This window comes from Scleropages formosus, chromosome 1, assembly GCF_900964775.1.
Source record: "Scleropages formosus chromosome 1, fSclFor1.1, whole genome shotgun sequence".
Taxonomy (NCBI): domain Eukaryota; kingdom Metazoa; phylum Chordata; class Actinopteri; order Osteoglossiformes; family Osteoglossidae; genus Scleropages; species Scleropages formosus.
In genome coordinates this window covers 53,077,361-53,097,640 of record NC_041806.1, presented here as the reverse complement: position 1 = coordinate 53,097,640, position 20,280 = coordinate 53,077,361, and the positions used below count along the sequence as shown (strand labels likewise).

Below are 20,280 nucleotides of genomic sequence, written 5' to 3'. Positions count from 1 at the left end.
CCCTGTAAACTGACACGGGGGGTCGGTCGGTGACGGCGCTCAGATGACGGGGGGCACAGCAGCTCTTTGACTCCGCTTTGACCCTCACATCTTGTTACATTTATTTATCCTGTGCATTCCTCCAGTTTTAGGTACAACTCTGAGTAAACGAGTGTTGAGCAGAAGAAAAGCTGCAGAAACGTGTTGCCACTTTGCTCATGACCTCATGATGTAGGTAGCTGCTCACAGAAGCACCAGTGAACTGCTGCAAACTGGGTAATAGTGGTGGCAGTGGGTCTGAACATGAGCGTTGCCGGCTCGTCCCACGTGCGCTTGGGCTCACGTCCCTCTTGTCGAAAGGTCAGTTTTCGTGGCGTTTGCATTTTGAACTTGACGTCGTGACAGCGTTCGGGTTTGGGAACTCCTTACTTTTACCTTCGTCAAAGTATCGCTTTGTTGGGCCTCCGTTGTTCTTTGTATGAACAATGAATTATTAACACTACGTTTATTGCACTTTTCTCCAGAAATGGTGTTACGCTACTTACGCTGATTTTCCCCATTTATAAAATGGTCATTTTTACTGCAGCACAAAATAGACCGTTCATATACAGTACAGTGTGAACCAATCACATCCTTCCATTGTGGTAAATATAAACTGCACAGCACGTTCAACGCTGCTCTTATTAATTCCTTTCTCCTAGTCATTTACCGTGTTAGTCGGTCCCGTGGTCCAGCGTGTCCTCTGTGTGACGTCGTTTTCTCCTGCTCAGCCCACAAAATTCCAGGCACCCACACACATTTTTTCCAGCTCCTTCCCACCTGCTGTGAGTGGAGCGGAGCCCTGGCTGGTGCGTTAACCGCACTCGTCGCTTTCTTCGCTTGCCGCAGCAGGCGCTGCCCCCCCACCCCAACACACAGTGCGAGTGTTTTTGTCTCTGTGTGTGTTATGTTATCCCACTGTACAGATGTGTGAATGGCTGTAGTAAGTTTACCGTACTGTACTGCGTGTACCACGCCTGGGATGCGGTGGCGCAGGGAACTGAGCTGCTCGGTGGGTGTGGGGATCATGGTTGTTGAATTGCTTGTAAACTGAAGGGTAAAGCAGCCTTGTGTGGGCAATATTAAGACAGAATTGATGGGTGTGAATAAAGCCAACGTACTTTTGAATGGAAGGAGGCGGACCTACTTCGGTGTTACTCCTAAGCTACCTAGCCTCCTAGCCATTTACGCAGCTGGCTACTTTTCATTTATCTGTTCAGGGTAAGTACCTTGCTCAAGGGTACTACAGCATGAGGTGTGATTCAAGCCTGGGTCCTTCATGTCCAAAGGCAGCAGCTGTAACCACTGCGCCCCCTGCTGGCCAGTGTTGGAGACCCACATTTTCTCTTCAGCTTCACGCTATGCCACCAGGGTGCTACAGCAGCAGAGACTGGGAGCGTGTGGAGAGACGACTGTCTCTTTAAGAGCAGCACTGATTGAAAGCACCGTGTGTGTGTGTGTGTGTGTGTGTGTGTGTGTGTGTGTGTGTGTGTGTGTGTGAGAGAGAGAGAGAGAGAGAGAGACTGGGTCAGTCCAGACCGCAGTCAGCAGCGGCGGCGGTGTCTCCAGCAGCTTCTGTCTGTCCTCCTTCCCTTGGCCTCTGTGGAGGAGGCCCAGCCGAGGGTCCCGGGTCCCAGTGAGGACTGAGGCCCCCCTCCCCGGCGCGGGTCTGTCTCTCCGAGGACTGAAACCCACCCCATACCGGCGCCATGCTGCGGGTCTTCATCCTGTGTGCCCAGAACGTGCTGACGCCGGACGAGGACGTGAGCGATGCCTACTGCTGCGTCACGTTCCAAGGTAAGCGGGTGGTGGTGGTGGGGGGGGGCAAAAGGGTACAGGCTAGCCTGTGGGGGGTGGGGCAGGGTCCCAGGGGGCAGGTCTTCTTTTCCTTTCCCTCCATCCCGACCCCCCCCCCCCACCCCCGGCGGCTGGCAGGTTATTACTGGAAGGCCGGTGACCGTCAGCGGGCTATTTCTGTTGGGGCTTCCCGTGTTTTTACAGCACTGAGGGGTTGGGGGGGCACTGATGCAGCAGCCAGAGAAATTCAGCTTCTTGTTTATTTATCTGACACTTTTCTCCAAAGCAGTTTACAGTCATTTACCTGTTTGTACAGCAGGGTAATTTTCACTGTATCACTTCAGGGTAAATACCTTGGTGAAGGGCACTGCAGCAAGAGGTGGGATTCGAACCCAGCTCCTGTGAGTGTGGGACAGTGACTATTAAGGACCGCTTTCCCTGCTGCCCATATGTTCTTTGCTGTCTGTGACTGTCTGTGACTGTCTGTGAACGTGACCGTGTTTTGGACGCCGCTCCTCCTGCAGGTCGAACGGGCGAATTGCGCCCGGAACTAACTGTCAGCCAGGACGACGTAAACCAGTTGCGTTTGTGTTCAGCATCACTCTCCGTGTGTGTGTGTGTGTGTGGTGCCCACTGACACTGGACTGTGGTCACACTTGTTTCTGCTCTTGGAGTCGTGTTCAGGCTTCCTTCTCTTTGTTTTAACTGCTGTTCTTGCTGAGTAGTGTTTTTTTTGAAAAAAATCCACTGGTTTTTACACCGTTTTACCCCATGCCTTATGGACAGAAAACAAATCACCGTGAAAACGCTGCTTCTGGAAGCATAACAAATTCTCCACCGGGGGACGTGGGACGGCAGGGTACTGGTTTAGACAAAGTGTCCCGAGGGATTTGGGGATGAAGCCTTATTTTGGACCGTGATGCGAACGCAACCGCTGGAGAGCAGAACCCGGCACTTCACACACTCGTTCTGTGGGAAAGGCCTCCCAACAGAAGAGGTTCATGGAATTCATTTCTGATTTAGCTCCAGTCTCTTACATCAGTTTACCACATTTTTTACTGCGACTGGTGCGGTCCTGCTGCATCAGCACCGTGAACAGCCAGTCACAAATGGGCTTCTTGTGTCTCATGTTTACCTTTAAATGCTTTTACTCACCTGACACTTTTCTCCAGTCCCAACACTGATTTACCCCTTCACAGTAGGGTAAATACCTTGAGGGGAGGTGAGATCGGAACCTGCGTCCTTTGACGGAAAGCCAGCGGCTGTAAGCGCTTCGCCCCCTGCCGTCCGGCCGACACGAGAGCACGTACAGAATTTGTGCATCAGCTGTATTTGAACCCCACACGGGACTCAAACCCACAACCTGTTGCTGCGGAGGCCAGTGTCTCATCCATCGGTGACGTGGCTCGTTCTTCAGAGCACGGTGTGACTCCAGAGCTGTGGATCCACAGAGCTTCTTCACGTGATGGAAGAGCTCGGACGCGAACGCGGTCGACAGACCCCCCCCAACGTGGTGCGGTCAGCAGTTCGGACATTAAACACTTAGGGTTACGAACTTTCTCCTGTCGGCCCCTCCAAGCCTCCATCCGTGGTCTCGTGCGTTTGTGCGTGGAAACACAAGACACGTGTACAATAAAGCCCTTGTTCTTTACGCTCATCTCTTGCAGAAACTCTTGACCGCCGTGTGGCTCCAAGCCAAGAACCGTGTGTTCAAACCACGTGTCCCTCAGTCTTTCACATCCTTTACTCTATGTTATACTCGTTAGCGGTCATTCAGTAAGAGCTCCACCGCGTTATAGTTCACATCCGTGGCTCCACTTCGTCAATATCGGCTCCTTATTTAGCCTTAAATGTTTGTACCCCGTTAAATCAGCGCGGTAGAACATGGAAAAGGCTGCGACCAGCTTGCCTCTTACTGTCCACAGCAAGCATGGAGCTGCTGAAGTATAACTGTGGAGTTCATGTGGTCATCCGTGGTCATCCGTGGTCATCCGTGGTCATCCGTGGTCATCCGTGGTCACTGTTACAGCAGCTAGAGACCCTTGAGGAAAATTGCAGTGAACGTGGTCCAGTAGGTGAGCAGGAGCTTCCACCTTCCGCTTGGTGTGTTTCGCCCTCTTGTGACCGTGATTCACACACATCTGCTCTGTCTTTTGCTGCAGGAAGTCTGTGTTCACAGTGGAGTCTTTCTCTCTCTCTCTCTCTATTGCCTTTGGCTTGTTTATTTATGGATTTGTTTACTGTTATTGTTCATAACAACTTTCCATTTCACCTACTTGTGCAGCTGTATATTGTACTGCAGTAATTCGGGGTACACACTTTATCAGCAGGGTCTATATCTATATCTATGTCTGTATCTATATCTATATCTAGATCTATCTATATCCACATTCACATTAATATCTATATTTATACATCCTCATCCACATGTATGCATCTATAGCTATAGATCCACATCTGTATCTCTGCAGCTGTTGGTATGGTGATTAAAGCTGCTGCCATTGGACCCCAGATTCCCACCTCCAGCTATGATACCCTTAAGCAAGGTACTTACCCTAAGTTGCTCCGGTAAAGCTCCTCAGCTCTATAAATGAGTTAATAGTTGTAAGTAACTGAACACAGTGAGTTGCTTTTGGAGGAAAGTGTCACACGCACACACACACACACACACACACACACACACACACACACCCTTGCAGTGTCAGCCGAGACTCTTTTTCTCTCTCGTTGCACTCTGTGTCGCTAAAACCTGTGACTGGGATTCAGCTCATCCCTGTAGCTTCCTGTATAGTTTCCATTTATTTATGTTCATGATACTACAGCAGGAAGTGGGATTCAGACCTTCGAGCACAAGGCAGCAGCTCTAACCACTGCGCCCCCTGCTGCTCTCCTGTAAATGCTCTTTGGAATCAGTTTACCCTAATTTGCCCAATTTGGGATTCAGCAGCTCTGAGGGACACAAGGAGCTCATTCATTCCACCAGGACCCCCTTCGCTGGCAGATGGCCTCATTCCCAGGCCTGCACACACACACACACGCACGCACACACACACACATACACACACACATACACACACACACACACACACACACACACACACACACACACACACACATTATCCTGTATGGTCAGTGAAGACGGGGTCATTGGGTGTGTGTGTTTTGACAAGGGCAGGTGGGGATGTGTTCCCAACACAAAAGCTCGTCGGCTGCAACACACTTTGGACTTTCCAGCAGCACACAGTCAATAATGTGTTTATGTGCCGGACCCGTCGGACCAAAGTACAGCTCGCTGTGGTCAGACCTGGGTAAATGGGGGTGGGGGGGTGGGGGTGTTTAGTCATGCGACTGACCCCTCATTCCAATCATTTTTACATGGCAGTAATCCTGTTGTACTCAGATACAATGTTTGAGAAGTACTGAATGTATGAAAAACAACACAGTGCAATACAAGTTTCCATGGTAACAGGGCAATAAACACTGTACCGTAACAGTAATTACTGGTTCCTCACCAAATCTGCACTTATAATAAATGATTTCTGATGCTGTTCTAAGTTTTATGCAAGTGAATCATTCAAATACTGAAGTGATTTCTTTCTACATTTATTTTATTCTTATAGTTTGTCTCCCACTGTGGTAAATTGTTTGGGTTTTTTAGTTCACTGGACTGTCCGGTCTGTCCGGCACCTGGTCACTGGTCACTCAAGGCCCACTCATGCGAACTGTACTGTACTGTGTACCGTACCATCAAATGTACCATGAGCTGCGGCTAAGAGGGGTGTCCTTGGTGTTCCAGTGAACTTGCAGTGGTCCGGTCTGCAGTTGCAGCTGACGGAACATAGTCATTAACCGTAGTAAAAACCGTTAATTACCGTCTTATCTAAAATGACTAAAATCACACACTGCTCTCATCTGTCGGGACGCCTCCGACGAGACAAGGCCGCGACCCGGTAAATGACACGGCCGCTGCGTCCAAACAGTCGTTTGCTTTCCAAAACTCCTCACGCTCCCAGTGCGTCCTCTCTCGCGTCGCTCATTCCGTGTGTCTCCTCCATAGTGGCAACACTGCAGCTCCCATGATGCCGTGCGGGGGACCCGGGGCCCGCGGCGCGTGCGGCTCTGCGTGTGGACAGCGCTTTCTCTGTCTAACAGCAGGTGGCGCTGAGCCGCTGGGCGACATCACCGCGCCGCCGTGTGGGTTCATCGGCAAACTGGCTCGCTATCTCAGCGCATTGCCACACTTTTACCATAGTAAATGTGCATTTCAAACGTCCAGGCACTGGAGCTTCAATCAGTGCTGTAACTGTACCCAAGGACACATTTATAGTGATTTTTACCTTGTGTTTAACTGATACCTTTCAACAAGGTGACTTGCAGTGGGGGGAGGGGGGGCTGAACCTGATTCCTGTGCTCTCAAGTTTACCATGAATGGTACAATTCATCTGACACTCATATCTAAAGCAACTTATTAATGTTAAGCTCCATACACTGATTTACCTGATTACACACACACACACACACACACACACACACACACACACACACTTTCAGAACCGCTTGTCCCATACGGGGTCGCGGGGGAACCGGAGCCTACCCGGCAACACAGGGCGTAAGGCCGGAGGGGGAGGGGACACACCCGGGACGGGACGCCAGTCCATCACAAGGCACCCCAAGCGGGACTCGAACCCCAGACCCACTGGAGAGCAGGACTGTGGTCCAACCCACTGCGCCACCGCGCCCCCACCTGATTATACAACAGAGTAATTTTTACTGTGTTACAGGGTAATTACCTTGATCAAGGGTACCGGCAGGACATGGGATTTGCACCTGGGCCCTGTTATGCCCCAGCCACTACACCCCCAGATGGGGATCCTTGATCTAGTGCCCACAACATTAAACTGGTATCACGATGTCAGGCCAACGATGCTGCTGCTGCTCAGCCTAGTCCTGCCCCCCCAACCCGCCCCGGTGACTCTAACCGCACTTCGACCAGCAAAGTGGGGGAGCAGGAAACATTTAGACTTCCTTTGCACTCGAGAGGCGTGTCACTTGGGCTGTGGAGATAAGTGTGTGTGTGTGTGTGTGTGTGTGTGTGTGTGTGTGTGAGACACAGAGAGCTCCTCCTGGCTCTGCAGAGTTCCCACTAAAACTGGTAGGGGAGGACAGCGGAGCGCAGGCAGCGTTACCCTTATTGGAGAGCCTGGTCACACACACACACACACACACACACACACACACACACACACACACACACTCACACACGCTCTGGGGACCGGCGCTCCCTCTGCCATGCCTGGATGGTCTACGTTTGGGTGGGGGCACTAAGCGTTGGGTCGCGTGTCTCGTGGAAACATGCTGCGCTGCGTGCTGCAGAGGGCCAATAACCTGCCCAACGTGGAGAAGGGCGACCGGCACAGCGACCCGCTGGCCAGCGTCACGTTCCGAGGTGAGTGTGCGTGTTTGTCGGCCAACTCCCGAGAGCCTCTGCTCATCCTGGGGTGCCACACGTGTGCTACGTGTGAAGGACAGGCACGACCGAGGGCTGCTCTCTCTCTCTCTCTCTCTCTCTTCTCATTGGTGCAAAGGGGCAAGGGTTTGCGTGAAATATAATTTCGACACCGTTACTTGCTTACGCTGATTTACCCGTTCATACAGCCGGATGATTTTTACAGTATCGTTCAGGGTAAAATCCTTGATCGAGGGTGCGGCAGCGGGAGATGGGATTCAAACCTGCGTTCTTTCAGGGTGAGGTGGCAGCAGCTCTAACCACTGCGCCCCCTGCTGCCCGAACGGTAGTGCAAAGGTGCTATAATTTACGTGGAAGCTGAGGACTGGACACAGAGACAGAAGAGATGTACAGTGTCCATCTGCTGTAGAGGCTCCTGCAGGGACCCCAGCGCACGGCACTCCTGATACTGTTAATATCTCATTCACCACTTTTCATATGTAGCAGGTGAGGTTTCACGAGTTCACGAAGGAGTGGAAAAGGTTGTGCTGCTTATATAGTAACCGTTCTAACCGAAAATGAAAGCTTTTCATGAATAATTGAAAATGGGAATGCGTGTAAAGATTAAGAGGCTCGTCTTGGTCCTGCTCTGGACGGACTCGCCATCAAGCGATGCTATACTTTAGAAACTGTCGGCATCGTCAGTTTTTCATCTTTTTTGAACATTTTGAACCAGTGGGAGGCTGAATGGGAAAGCAAAGCTTTAAATCCTTTACGCAGCCAGTCGCTGCTAATGTGATGCAAATAAGATGCAAATGAGATGCTAATCAGACCGTCCCAAGTAAGAAAGGAGATGCGTCACGTGCGATCCTGAGTCTCCGTGGGTTGAGACACTTTATTTCCATGTGTGAATCAGTCACCGGTGGCGACAGGAACAGGAAGCGTTTGCATCATGCGTGTCCCACGGATGAGCGCGGGGGGGACGGGGCCTGGGGTGGGGGCTGCTCCTTCATCATGGAATCCCTGTTTTTTTTTGTTTGCTCTGCCCTGGTCTCTCTTGGCTCTCGACGTGGAGAGCTGCAGTTCCTGCCATTGTGTCCAGTTCCTGCTCCACGGTGCAGAGCCTCAGGGCTCCGTGTGCCTCGCCGCGGGGCCTCGCCGCGGGGCCTCTTACGCGGCGCAGAGTCACGCGTCGACATTTCGGCATCAACTCGCCTTAAATGGATTGAGGAATAACAGCCGGAGATTTTTCACGTTCTACAACAATGTTGCACTTTTTCATTTTTTCCGCTGTTGTGAACATAGTGGTGTTTGTGGGAGGGGGCGTGGTGGCGCAGCGGGTTGACCGGGTCCTGGGGGGTCTGGGGTTCGAGTCCTTCTTGGGGTGCCTTGCGACGGACTGGCGTCCCGTCCCGGGTGCGTCCCCTCCTCCCCCTCCGGCCTTACGCCCTGTGCTGCCGGGTTAGGCTCCGGCTCCCCGCGACCCCGTATGGGACAAGCGGTTCAGACGGTGTATGGTGTGTGTGTGTGTGTGTGTGTGGTGAATCCCACCTACAGCTGTAGTACCCTGAACAAGGAACTGAGCCTAAGCTTCTCCAGGAAAATTACCCAGCTGTATAAAGGGGTAAATAGCTGTCAGTACGTTCACATTGCAAGTCTGCCGATTGAATAAATGTAAATATATCCAGCTGCAGGATACCGGGAGGGATCACACACTTTATACCCCAAATGTACCGTGGCTACTGTTCACTAATCTAGTCTCAGTCTGGACAGGCACTCAAGTGCAAATTGCATTTAATTCGGTGAGAATTCTACCTATGTGCCACAATACTACTGTGATCATGGCAGAAAAGCTGCTCAAATATTGCAGTTTGTCATTACAGGTAATTATTAGCCCACGAAACACTGCTCCTATTTTAAAAGGAGAAGAGAGCAAGAAGGATCCTTTAAAACGATTCACGTAAACACGCGTATAAACGTCCAGCCCCTTTCCCGCGTCACCATAAGCATCAGAGAGCTGTGATGCGCTGCCGCATGTGTGCCAGGTGGTGCGAACCTGGTAGGGCACGCATGTCCTTACACGTCAGTCAGCTGCTCCCCGTGCCACTTGGACCACAGCCCTGAGGGAGTGTTTATAACACTGTGTGTGTGTGTGTGTGTGAGTAAGAGAGAGAGCCGGGACGGACCCGAGGAAGAGAGAGCAGCTGCACACATTATATCAAAGTGCCATTTCCCCCCAGCAGAATCGAATGCCTTGACCATTTATAGCCATGGGCGCAGCAGAGCGGGGCGCAGGGGGGTCTGTGCGGAACGAGCAGCGATCGAAACGAGCCGCTCGCCTCTCGGCTGCTTGCAGCGAACCGCGTCGGGAAGCCCTTCGCTAACATTCGCAAAATGACCTCGGTAGCGGAGACCTTTTCAAAGTCTAAGGTGACAAGTTGTAATGTGTAAAAGTACATCTTTTAAATGGAAAGATAATTATTGAAAACAGCGAAACAATGTAAACAAACCAGAAAGGACAAATTGCAGCCAGTTAAATTATGGAACATCTACAGTGGCTCCTTTCTAACAACTTCACAAAGGGCTGTTTCCAGAAACATCTTTTCTGGCCGGCAGCGGGTCGCGGCAACACGGAGGCGGGGGAAGAGCTGCTTAGAAATGGGAAACGCGAGGGCCTCCGCATGGGCGCGAGAAGGCCGGGAGGTCCCCGTGGCCTGTTTCCATAATTTGCAGGTACGATCACGCAGCTCCATCTGTCTGAAAGGTCCCAGAAAGGCTTCCAAAGGGTACGCAATTGCTCGGAATGGACACGCAGCCCGGATGTCAATTTTTCTTTCGGGAAAAAGTTAAACACCTCGTTCGTCTACGAGCCGCTCCCTCCCTGGGGGAGACGTGAGAAGCGCTCGACGCAACACGCTGAAGGGAGGTGCTGTTGAATTTTTCGCTCTGATTTCTTCATGTAGATGTAACAGTGGACAAGCTGTCCCAGCGTGACCTCGAGGGATTTCCAGGCCCAGGCTATACATAGATTGCCATGTTTCCATGGAGAGACTCGAGTTATTTTCGCAGTGAAACACCCTCACATCCGCTGCCCATCCACACGAACCCACGTTGCTCGCTAGTTGTGGCCGCTTGTCCCGCATACTCGCTGGAAATGCCTCAAACATTTGAACATTTCTGAAATACTTCCAGCGTGTACGTGGGACAGTAGGGGGCGCAGCGATTAGAGCTGTGCTCAGAGGACCCAGGTTCAAACGCCAGCCTCCTGCTGTCGTACCCTTGCTCAAGCTGCTCGACATGAATCGACGCAGTAAAAATTACCCTGCCGTATGAAGGAGCGTCCAGATCTTAACGCTGTCAGTTGCCTTGGAGAAAACTCTCAGATAAATAAATGACGGTAAAGGTGAGGTAAAACATCTTGTCGGACTTGCGGCCAGACTCTGCCGCTCGATCGCGTCCTTTTTTCTCCGAGGAAGCTCCTCGCAGTTCTCGTTCTTTGCTGCTCGTGCTGCTTGTTCGCACCGCGTCGGCAGAGCGGGAGACAGGAAGGTCGACACCCACTTCCCCGTCTCTGGCCGGGGTTTGAGCGACAGCGAGAGCTGGGCAGCGTGTGGGTGCGTTCCTTCGACAAATCACGCTGTTTTCCCCCAGCGGGGGCACTTTGTATACCTGGAAGTCTATATTCAGGGAGCGGACATCAATTACCCCTCCGGCAGAGGATGTGTGTAATCTTCGCCGTGTTTGTGTCCGTATGTCAAGAGGACCGGTGTGCCGTTGGCAGAGGGTTTGGTCACTGCTGCTCACTGCCACTGCTCCCTAGTGCGGTCTTTCCCCAGGATCTCACCGGTTGATCGGTTGAAACGAATCCACGTTTTGTAGACGTACATCATCTCCCCAAACGTGTCTGCGATGGAACGCAAATCTGCTATAACTGTCGTACGGCGAGCTCCATATGCCTGCAGTCAAGTCTAAAATGATGATAATGGTCCCCCGTCCCTTGACCTCTGTCCCCTGTCACCACATTAGGACGACCATGACGTGTGTGTGTGTGTGTGTGTGTGTGTGTGTGTGTGTGTGTGTGGGGGGGGGGGGGGGGGGGCACTGGTACTTGCACCTCCGAGGTTTATTTTTGTCTCCACTTTTCGCTTGGGAGCTTTTTGTTTTCCTCTCCTCAACTACCAGCTGCCTCATGCTTATCCTAACAGTGCACTATAACTGCTGCTCCTCTGCATCGTGTCTCTCCCTGGAACCGCGTTCACCGTGGTGCGAAGAGCACTTGATAGAAGTAAATTGAATTGAGCTCTACTGAATAATAGGGTGTATCTCCTTGGATAATAATAGTGCGAAAGGTCCTGATGGGATAAGACTCCCGCTTGAAGGCGGTCAGACAGCATCCTGTTTGAGTTGCTTTGGGTGGAAGGAACTCTTAACTCACACCTTGCTGATTTATTTCGGATGTGAACTTCCTTCATGCCTCATCCAGGCCATTCTGACTCATGGTCGACGTGCACAGGTGACTGATCAGAAGCGCTTCCGGAAAATACCCACATTTTGTGCGGTGAAGCACCGGTAAGTGCGGCGTACGCAAGTGGTTAATGTGATGTCAGCAGTGTGCAGCGCTGAAGGATCGTCAGCGCGGTGCTTCTTTGCGCTCGCAGAGACAAGGCGTGCGGTGATTTATGGGCTTTTCGCCGCTCTGTGAGCAAACAACCTGCCGTGTGATTTTGACGTGTTGCCTGCAGAAGCACTGCCCTTGTCGTCCCTCTCCTTCCTCAGGGTCCAAGAAGAAGACCAAAATCATCAAGAACAACTCGAACCCGGTTTGGAACGAGGTGCGTTTCGCCGCCGTGGACCGGCTCTCGTGCAGGACAGAGCGGGGCGGGGCGGGGGGGGGGCAATATCTGTATATCTGTAACCGTCTCTGGAGAACGTGAGCGAGCGGGAGAATTTCCTCCCGGTGATGATGTCTTCTACAGCACTGGGCAGGAAACTTCGAGTGAACGAGGCAACGTCCCGCGAAGCCCTCCGGCGAAAGCTCTCATTCCTTTCCTTTCATTTTGACGTGAAATGACCTGGCGGTCCCCTCCTCTTTGGCACAGGGGTTCGAGTGGGATCTCAAAGGTCTACCCTTGGACCCGAGCGCAGATCTCCACGTGGTGGTCAAAGACCATGAGAAGATGGGCAGAAACAGGTGAGAAACGCGGCGAAATACTGTATGACCGCTACAATGGAAAGCAGTGCGGTGCGTTGCTCTGAATGTTACCCTGGAGGTCAAAGGTCCAGTCACTTGGCCAGTTTACAGATGCTTAGGAACAAAGTGCAATAAAAGAAAGAGAAGAAAAGAACTGGTGTCACTGCCCACTTTGAGATGCTTCGATTGTATCTAATGAAGTGAACGAACACAAGAATCAACGGGCCTCGGTCCCGCCGTCTCTAAACACGAGACGTTTCAAACCGATTTCATTCCTCATCTTTCCGCGACCAGAAAAACCACCTTTACTCACGAGTAACTCATCATAACCGCATTCTCTCCAGTCTGCACTTGGCATATTACCACGTTTTACCGTGGACGTTTGCCCAACCGAACCCCGGCGACTTGCTGCCAGTCACTGTTCCGTGCGCCAGGCGCCCGTGGTCGTTTTACGAGGACGGCCTCGTGGGTCAGCGCACTTTCGGTGTTGGGCGACTCATCTTTGACACTTTTACGGTCCAGGAACGTGGCAGGGCTCAGAAAACTCCGAGTGCAGAGACTGAGAAGGACAGCTGGTACCGTAGCGGTCAGAGCTGCTGCCTTTGGACCCAAAGGTCGTAGGTCTGAATTCCACTTCTAGTCACGGTGCCCTTGAGCGAGGATCTGACCCTGAGCTGCTCCAGTAAAATTACCCAGCTGTTAGGGTTAGGGTTGGGGTTAGGGTTGATACGACTGGGTACATAACTGTAAGTGGCTTTAGCAAAAAGTGTCCCATAAACGTAATTGAGCAGCGGTGGTTGAGGACACTGCCGGACCCCTTCGAGTTAAGTGTCCAGGTGAGATGAACTGAAACGGGTTTTTACACACACACACACATTTTCAGAACCGCACGTCCCTTACGGGGTCACAGGGAACCGGAGCCTACCCGGCAACACAGGGCGTAAGGCCGGAGGGGGAAGGGGACGCACCCAGGACGGGACGCCAGTCCGTCACAAGGCACCCCAAGCGGGACTCGAACCCCAGACCCACCGGAGAGTAGGACTGCGGTCCAACCCACTGCGCCACCGCACCCCCCTCGAAACGGGTTTTTATTTCCATCAAATTAATATCTGTTTTATTTGGATGACAGAAGAGAGAAGTTTAGGGGCACAGCTTAGGGCCCTCGCTACGAGGAATTTCTCCTGGAACCCGGAGCCGGGCTCCGGGACGGGACCCTGGGTGGGAAAGGGCCCCTGAGGAAAGAGGCAGCAGCACTGCCATCCTGGGTCCAGAGCGCGGGGTGGGGGTTGAGCGCAGAGCCCCCACGGCTAGAGGAACCAGCAGGAGACTCACACTCCCTTCGCCGGGACCCGTTTTCGCTGAGATTTGGTGTTTGGTCAAAGATGCTCAGATGTAGGTGTGCGTGTGTGTGTGTGTGTGTGTGTGTGTGTGTGTGTGTGTGCGCGTTCCACGTCTTTCCCACAGTTGTTTCCAGTGTGAGAGGAAGAGTTGTACACAAAAGAACAGATGAAACATATACGAAAAGTGAAGAAGCGGGAGCAGATCTGTTTGCTCGCTCTGTGGACGGGAAAACGATTAAAACACATTCCGCATTCCATTGTTGACGCTCATGCTCGTTCTGAGGAGCCGCTGCAAACAGGAGGCGCTGAGTCTCGAACCCCAAACATTCGGCTTCCTGTTAGCAATCTCCGGTGCGCGGCCCTCGCTGGGCTCCGGCCAAAGCGACCGCTCTCGGCATCCCCGCCCCCCAAGCGTCAGCGGTACCGGCTACCGCGACTCCCCGCAGGGACCATGACTGCGGGCCAGAACTGATCGTTTGTCGTTCCTCGTCATCGAGCAGCGAAAGGAATCGTGGGGTTGATTTCCACGGATTCGCTCCGCTCTGTGTTCTACGCACTGACTGCGCCCGCACTGGTGGAACATCCATGGTCAAGCGGTCCGGTCGGCTGTGGTCCTCACTGAGGTCGACTTGTTTCCCGCTGGTCTCGAACCCCCACCTTCTCAAAAAAACAAACGCATTGCTCAGTTTGCACTCCAGGAGGGAAGTGTGTCGGAACCCTATCGCACGCTGGGACGCGAGCACATGTCCTGCTGGCGCCAGCTGGACTGCAGGAGGCAGCGGGAGCCCCTGGCAGTTTGAACCTCCCTAATGTGGGATGGGATTCGCACCCCAGCTCTGCTCTCACATTTAGGTAGTGGCTTCCACTCCAGTTGGGTCTCCCTCCAGGGGCAGTAGGTCACCTACTTTGTGGTCAACGCCACCACCTTCGGGCTCAAAGGACCTTGGTTCGAATCCCACCTCCTACTGCTCTCTCATCACTTATAGTGAACGCCACGATATTGAGGTGTTTTAGGAGACAATGAGGTCCAGGGTCCCGCCATTCTCATCTTTGAAAGAAAGCAGGTATTTTTCCCATGGTGTGTCCAGGGACGGAACTTGGCCCCTGCGGAAAGGACCGAGGGCGCGCACTCCCAGCATGCATTGTTCCTGCAGGAGTCCCCAGGTAGCGCACAATCACACTCCATTGTTTCTCAGAGCCGGTCTGGACAGCGTGAAGGTTTCCCCCGAAATTGAGCACAAACAACAACAGTGGCGGCGGAGAAGAGTCACAGCACCCCTGCTGTGCGGCTTCTTCACATTCGTACCGAGCAGCAGCTCAGAGTTGTGACGTTTATTTACGTCGCTGGCGCTTTTCTCCAAAGCAGTTCGCTGCGTTGAGCTCCTTACGCTGATTTACCCTTTCATACAGCAGGGCCACTTTTACCGTATCAGTTCAGGGTTAGCGCCTCGATCAGGGCTACTGCAGCAGGAGGTGGGATGTGAACCGGCGTCCCTCTGACTCTTCGCCACGTGCCTCCACCACAGCAGGATACCAGTGCAGTGCCATTGGATTCAGACTTGTTGTTTCCCGAGAAACTGCCCTGCGAGATGATCATAGGAGCACAACGAGCCCTCGTGTGATGGGGTCGCATCCCGAAAAGAAAAGCTACGATGGCCGATGAGAGAATGTCTGTGTGATACAGTGCAGTACCGTATTCCCTCTTCTGTCCTTTCACTTCTGCAATGTACTTATTATTCTGTAAAAGAGGCTGTTTCAGATGCTTTGTGCACACACACACACACACACACACACAACACACACCTGGTTCTATAGTATAAAACACAAACAGCGGAACCCACACATATGTTTGGACTTTTACCGTGTTTTTGGGCCCCAATTGGGAAAAGGGACGTCTGGATCAAAAAATGTTCCCATTCCTTTCAGAGTTCAGTTTCTGCTTCTAGAGGCTCTTTCCAGGCGCCAGTAGAGTAAAGCGTCTCAAGCAGGAGGGTAAAGTCCTGAAAATCGGGGTAAGAGTAGGGTAAGAGCAGGGTAAGGCCCCTTTACTGGCCCATTTCACCAGTGACCACCTTGGAACATATGCTTCACCTGAATGCCTGCGCGCACTCGTGTGTGTGTGTGTGTGTGTGTGTGTGTGTGTGTGAGAGAGAGAGAGAGAGAGAGAGAGGGAGCAAATGCACAACGAAAATAAGAGACAATTTGTGTTCACCTTGTCTTGGTTGTGATATTTGTGATGACGGGAAGGAATTTTGCGACTGCTCCGTGTTGCCGTATCAACCGCTGCGTCCATGAACGTGTCCACGAACGCTGCCGGTCATGTTTCGCCGCATGTGACTGCGTCACCTTCCGCTTCCCGGATTCTCACGTGTCTTTGTGTTCCTGCAAACAGGTTCCTTGGGGAGACCCGGGTGGCGCTGAGAGATGTGCTCAACTCCCCGAACCTGGCGGCCACCTTCACCGTCTCGCTGCTGGACACCAAGAAGAACAACACGGGGGTGGGTCTGTCCACACGGCGAGCGGACGCACGTCCAGACGAGTGTCGCTCTTCCGCCTCGCTGGACACCCCCCTCTGCTCTGTGGCTGCCGGGACCTCAAAGCCACCCAGACGCACGTTTCTCGACGCTGCTGGGAGCGTAATGTCCAGCATCGCTATAATCTGACGTGGACCACTAGGGGGCGTAGCGCTTCGAGTCACCGCTTTGCGTAAAGGGTTGAATAAATAACGTGTTCCCTCTGGGGGAGTTCCGAGGGTTCGAGGGTTAACTGTCCTGGACTCAAACCAATGATGTACCGTATCCCGTGGCGTCTGCGTCCGCCGTGTTCCCGCATCGTCCGCAGCGGCACATCCTGCAGAGCGGCTCGCTCCGGTCTCCACCCCCCGACACCCTCCCGAGGGGTCCGAACACCTGGCTGTTGGCTGCTCACAGCCTCCAGCGTAAACAAGCTTTTCCGGAAAATTCGGCTCCATTAACAGCGGCCGCCTGGTCTGGACTCCTCGCACAAACGCCTTGTTCCTGAAAAGTGACGTCACGAGTGCAGGCGAGGCGCCCTGCTCCGTCCCCCTCTCCGACGTCCTCCTATGTCCCCTGAGGCTTTGGCTCTGGGCTCAGAAAAGGGGTTCGAGCTGGAGGTGATGGTGGCGTCACATTAAGCCGAGCAGTAATAGCAATAACTGAAATGAGCCAAAGCGACAGGCCTCAGGTGTCCGGAACACCCGGGACCTCAAATGTGGGACTCTTGGTGGCGTAATGGTTGGAACTGCTGCCTGTGGACCCAGCAGACACAGCTTCGAATCCCACATGCAGCTGTAGTTCCCTCGAGCAAGGTACTTACCCTCAATTACTCGTAAATATTTGTGAGTCGTTTTGGGAAAAAGCGTCGGATAAATGGAGGTGATGGTGACAGACGGTGTGATGTGAGTTTATGGAGCAGTTAGATCAGGAGAGAAGTTGCTCTGAAGCACATGGGTTTGAGACCCTTCTTGGGTGTTGAGAGGGATTCAGCAGCTCTGAGGGACAGAGGGAGCTCATTGCACCGCAGTGGAGCCAAAACTGAGAACCTAGAGAGTTTGGATTTTGAATCCTTGTGAGGGGCGCCACCAAGTCTCCAGAGACCTAGGAGCTCAGAGCTTGTGGACCGTAACGTAACCAGTTTGTTGAACGTGACATGAGCGGCTACAGGAATTCAGTGGAGAGATACTTGAAAGCACAAACTCAACTCGTACCGCGGTATTGTGGATCAGCTGTCGCTCCAGCAACATGTGAAACCCCCAGTCAGTAGGTCAGGTGTGCACACTGTAACGATCCGGCTAAGCTAATGAGTTAGCCCGGATCCTCACGTGGATTCCAGCAAGGCGTAAAATTATATAAATCCAGATGGACACGGACAAAAGGACGCTCTTCTTTTTAATATCTTGTGGGAAACTATGGATAACATATTTCACACAGCTGTCCTTACAATAAAATAACCAACATTAAAGCAATCTCCAAAACGTGCGAGGCACAAAAGGTGTACACGGCCACGTATATCAGCCTGCGCGCCCGGGAGCCAGCATCGAGGGGGCGGAGCAACCCTTTAGTCTCCACCATGATACGTCATCATTACAACACGCTCCATCCTGCGGACCCACAGCTGTCCATTTCTCCTGTAACTACCTGGATGGACATTGAGTGTGTCTCCCTGACCCCCTGCTGTCTCTGTCCTCCTGCAGGCCACACTCACGCTGCAGGTCTCCTACATCCCCCCCCCAGGCATGGCGCCTGTCTTCCAGCCTTCCGCCCCTCCGGAGGCCCAGCACACACCCCAGGAGCTCGACACCGTCACAGGTACTGTGCGCAGAGCCGCTCGGTCCCCCAGGAGTCCAGCAGAGGCTGCGGACACCGTTTTTTTCCCCGGCTACTGCCGGCACTCATTCCGTGGCCGTGGGGGGGCCCCTCTGTTTGCTCACGCTGAACTGGCACTGACAGAAGAGCACAACAATCCCCCCATTCAGCACGGAGGGTCAGAACTGGAGCAAAACATGGTACAAACAAAAGGGAATTGAAGTGAGGACAGTGGGGACAGCGGGGAGGGACAAGGAATTCTCCGGTGCCGCTCACTTGTCTTACTTTTACTGGACGCGTCTCTATAAACTGACGTACCGTGTTGAGCCGTTTACGCTGATTTACCTTTTTATACAGCGCGGTAATGTTTATGGTGAAAGTACCTTGATTAAGGGTACTGTAGCAGGAGGTGGGATTCAGACGTGACTCTCTGAATCCAAAGGTAACATCTCTCACCGTTGCGCCACCTGCTGGCCCTTGACGTTCGTGTGGATGAGATCGTGACCGATGTTAGAATGAGCACCTTAAACCAGGTTTTCTTCGGTCACCGCAGTAAATGACCACGGAAGGAGCGCAGCGAGTTAAGCGGCGAGGTGTGTGAGACGGAAGCTCCCGTCGTCCTGCTTGCCGCTTCACGCTCAACTTGTCTCCGAGCGAACAGAGCAACTCGGGTGCCAAGCGGCGCTGACGAAGGCCTGTCCTCGGCAGTCTTCTCGATGGACACGGTCGGGGAGGAGGACACCGAGAGCATGCTGATGATGGAGAGCACCGAGGACCCGGAGCCTGCGGCGGGACCCCCGGGGCAGGAGCCCCCCACAGCCCCTCCCAAGAGAACTCCCCCAAACGTGGTCCAGGGTATGAAGAAGAAGAAGCGTCAGCCGAACCGAGCGCCGCTGCCCAACAAACCCCAGGATGTTCAGGTGTGCGGCGGCACCGCGCGCGTGCGCGCGCGCACACACACACACACACACACACCTGTCTCAAAAGCCGAGTGTGTTTTCGCTCGCATTCAGACACAAGACAGATGTCACTAAATGTGCTAAAGCGTGATGTGCTGCGGAAGTTGCTTCTTCACTTGTGTCACAGGAAGGCCCGTCGTACTGCCACCTAGTGGTCATCAGCCGTAGCGCCGTTCATGTCAACGAGCATCAGGACTCTGCCGAAATTGTCCACCTGCACGTGGGCTTAATGGACTATTTTTGGATTCACTCACGAAGGTGCGGGTGAGGATCATCGAAGGGAGGCAGTTGCCGGGCATCAACATCAAGCCGGTTGTCAAGGTGACGGTTGCCGGGCAGACCAAGCGAACCCGAATCAGGAAAGGCAACAACCCGTTCTTCGACGAGGTGAAGGACGCACGTCATGGCATCACATCCCATCTTCTCAGCGTTTCCGCTTTCTGTTTCACCGATGTCTACTGAGTAGTTTACCGCGCTTCCCCGGAAAGGGACGGGAGGTTTCAGCTCGACTCTTTAGTCCAGGTTTCGAGTTGTTATTTGTGCTTTAAACGAGTTCACTTCTCTGACACTTGAGTTACACAGCAACTGCTGTCCTTTTCAGACTTTCTTCTTTAACTTCTTCGAGACGCCGTCGGAGCTCTTCGATGAGCCAGTCTTCCTCACTGTAAGTTCACTCGTCCCCCCCTTCCTGTGGTGAGTGTGTGTGTGTGTGTGTGCGTGTGCGCGTGGAGCACTGGAGCTCTGACCGCTTCCCTCCCTTCCCTCCAGGTATTGAACTCCAAGTCCCTGCGCACCGACTCTGTGATCGGCGAGTTCAAGGTAACACTGCGCTCCTGCATACACCTGCCAACGTGGCTTTTCTCCCTGCTCACCTGCACACAGAGTCACTTTTGCACGTTCAGAGTTCCGCCCCTGCGGTCCAAACGACGGTAAAGGCGCTGCTGAGGTCGCTGTCCTCCTATACCTGTCCTCATCCCTCCTCCTTTGTGCTCTTCTGGCCAAACCATAGAGCAGAGGCTTTGTATGTAGCGCTTGCGTGTGAACGTGTTTGCTGACCGCTCTACTGCCTTACAGCTCGACGTGGGGATGATCTACGCAGAGCACAGTAAGTGTTTGCTGCGAGACACACACACACACACACACACACTCTCGCACACGCGTGTTACATGTAACGGTATAACACAGCGGTTCCCAGACTCGTGGC

The 20,280-nt window shown here is 53.0% G+C and overlaps 1 protein-coding gene across 9 annotated transcripts in view; it reads left to right on the top strand.

Moving 5' to 3' along the window:
• Positions 1-1,545: 1,545 nt before the first annotated feature.
• Positions 1,546-20,280, top strand: part of dysf (dysferlin, limb girdle muscular dystrophy 2B (autosomal recessive)) — an 80,784-nt gene continuing 62,049 nt past the window's right edge. For 6 of the 9 annotated variants that reach the window (XM_029253134.1, XM_029253136.1, XM_029253130.1 and 3 more), the window contains exons 1-10: positions 6,928-7,261; positions 12,038-12,093; positions 12,361-12,452; positions 16,185-16,290; positions 18,006-18,120; positions 18,826-19,037; positions 19,335-19,463; positions 19,678-19,740; positions 19,845-19,895; positions 20,151-20,181. In XM_029253134.1, coding sequence (XP_029108967.1) covers positions 7,168-7,261; positions 12,038-12,093; positions 12,361-12,452; positions 16,185-16,290; positions 18,006-18,120; positions 18,826-19,037; positions 19,335-19,463; positions 19,678-19,740; positions 19,845-19,895; positions 20,151-20,181 — 949 coding nt within the window. In that variant the 5' untranslated portion in view covers positions 6,928-7,167. Of the gene's footprint in view, positions 1,816-6,927; positions 7,262-12,037; positions 12,094-12,360; positions 12,453-16,184; positions 16,291-18,005; positions 18,121-18,825; positions 19,038-19,334; positions 19,464-19,677; positions 19,741-19,844; positions 19,896-20,150; positions 20,182-20,280 lie in introns of those variants that run through there. The other 3 variants (XM_029253142.1, XM_029253133.1, XM_029253132.1) reach the window with 1 other exon arrangement.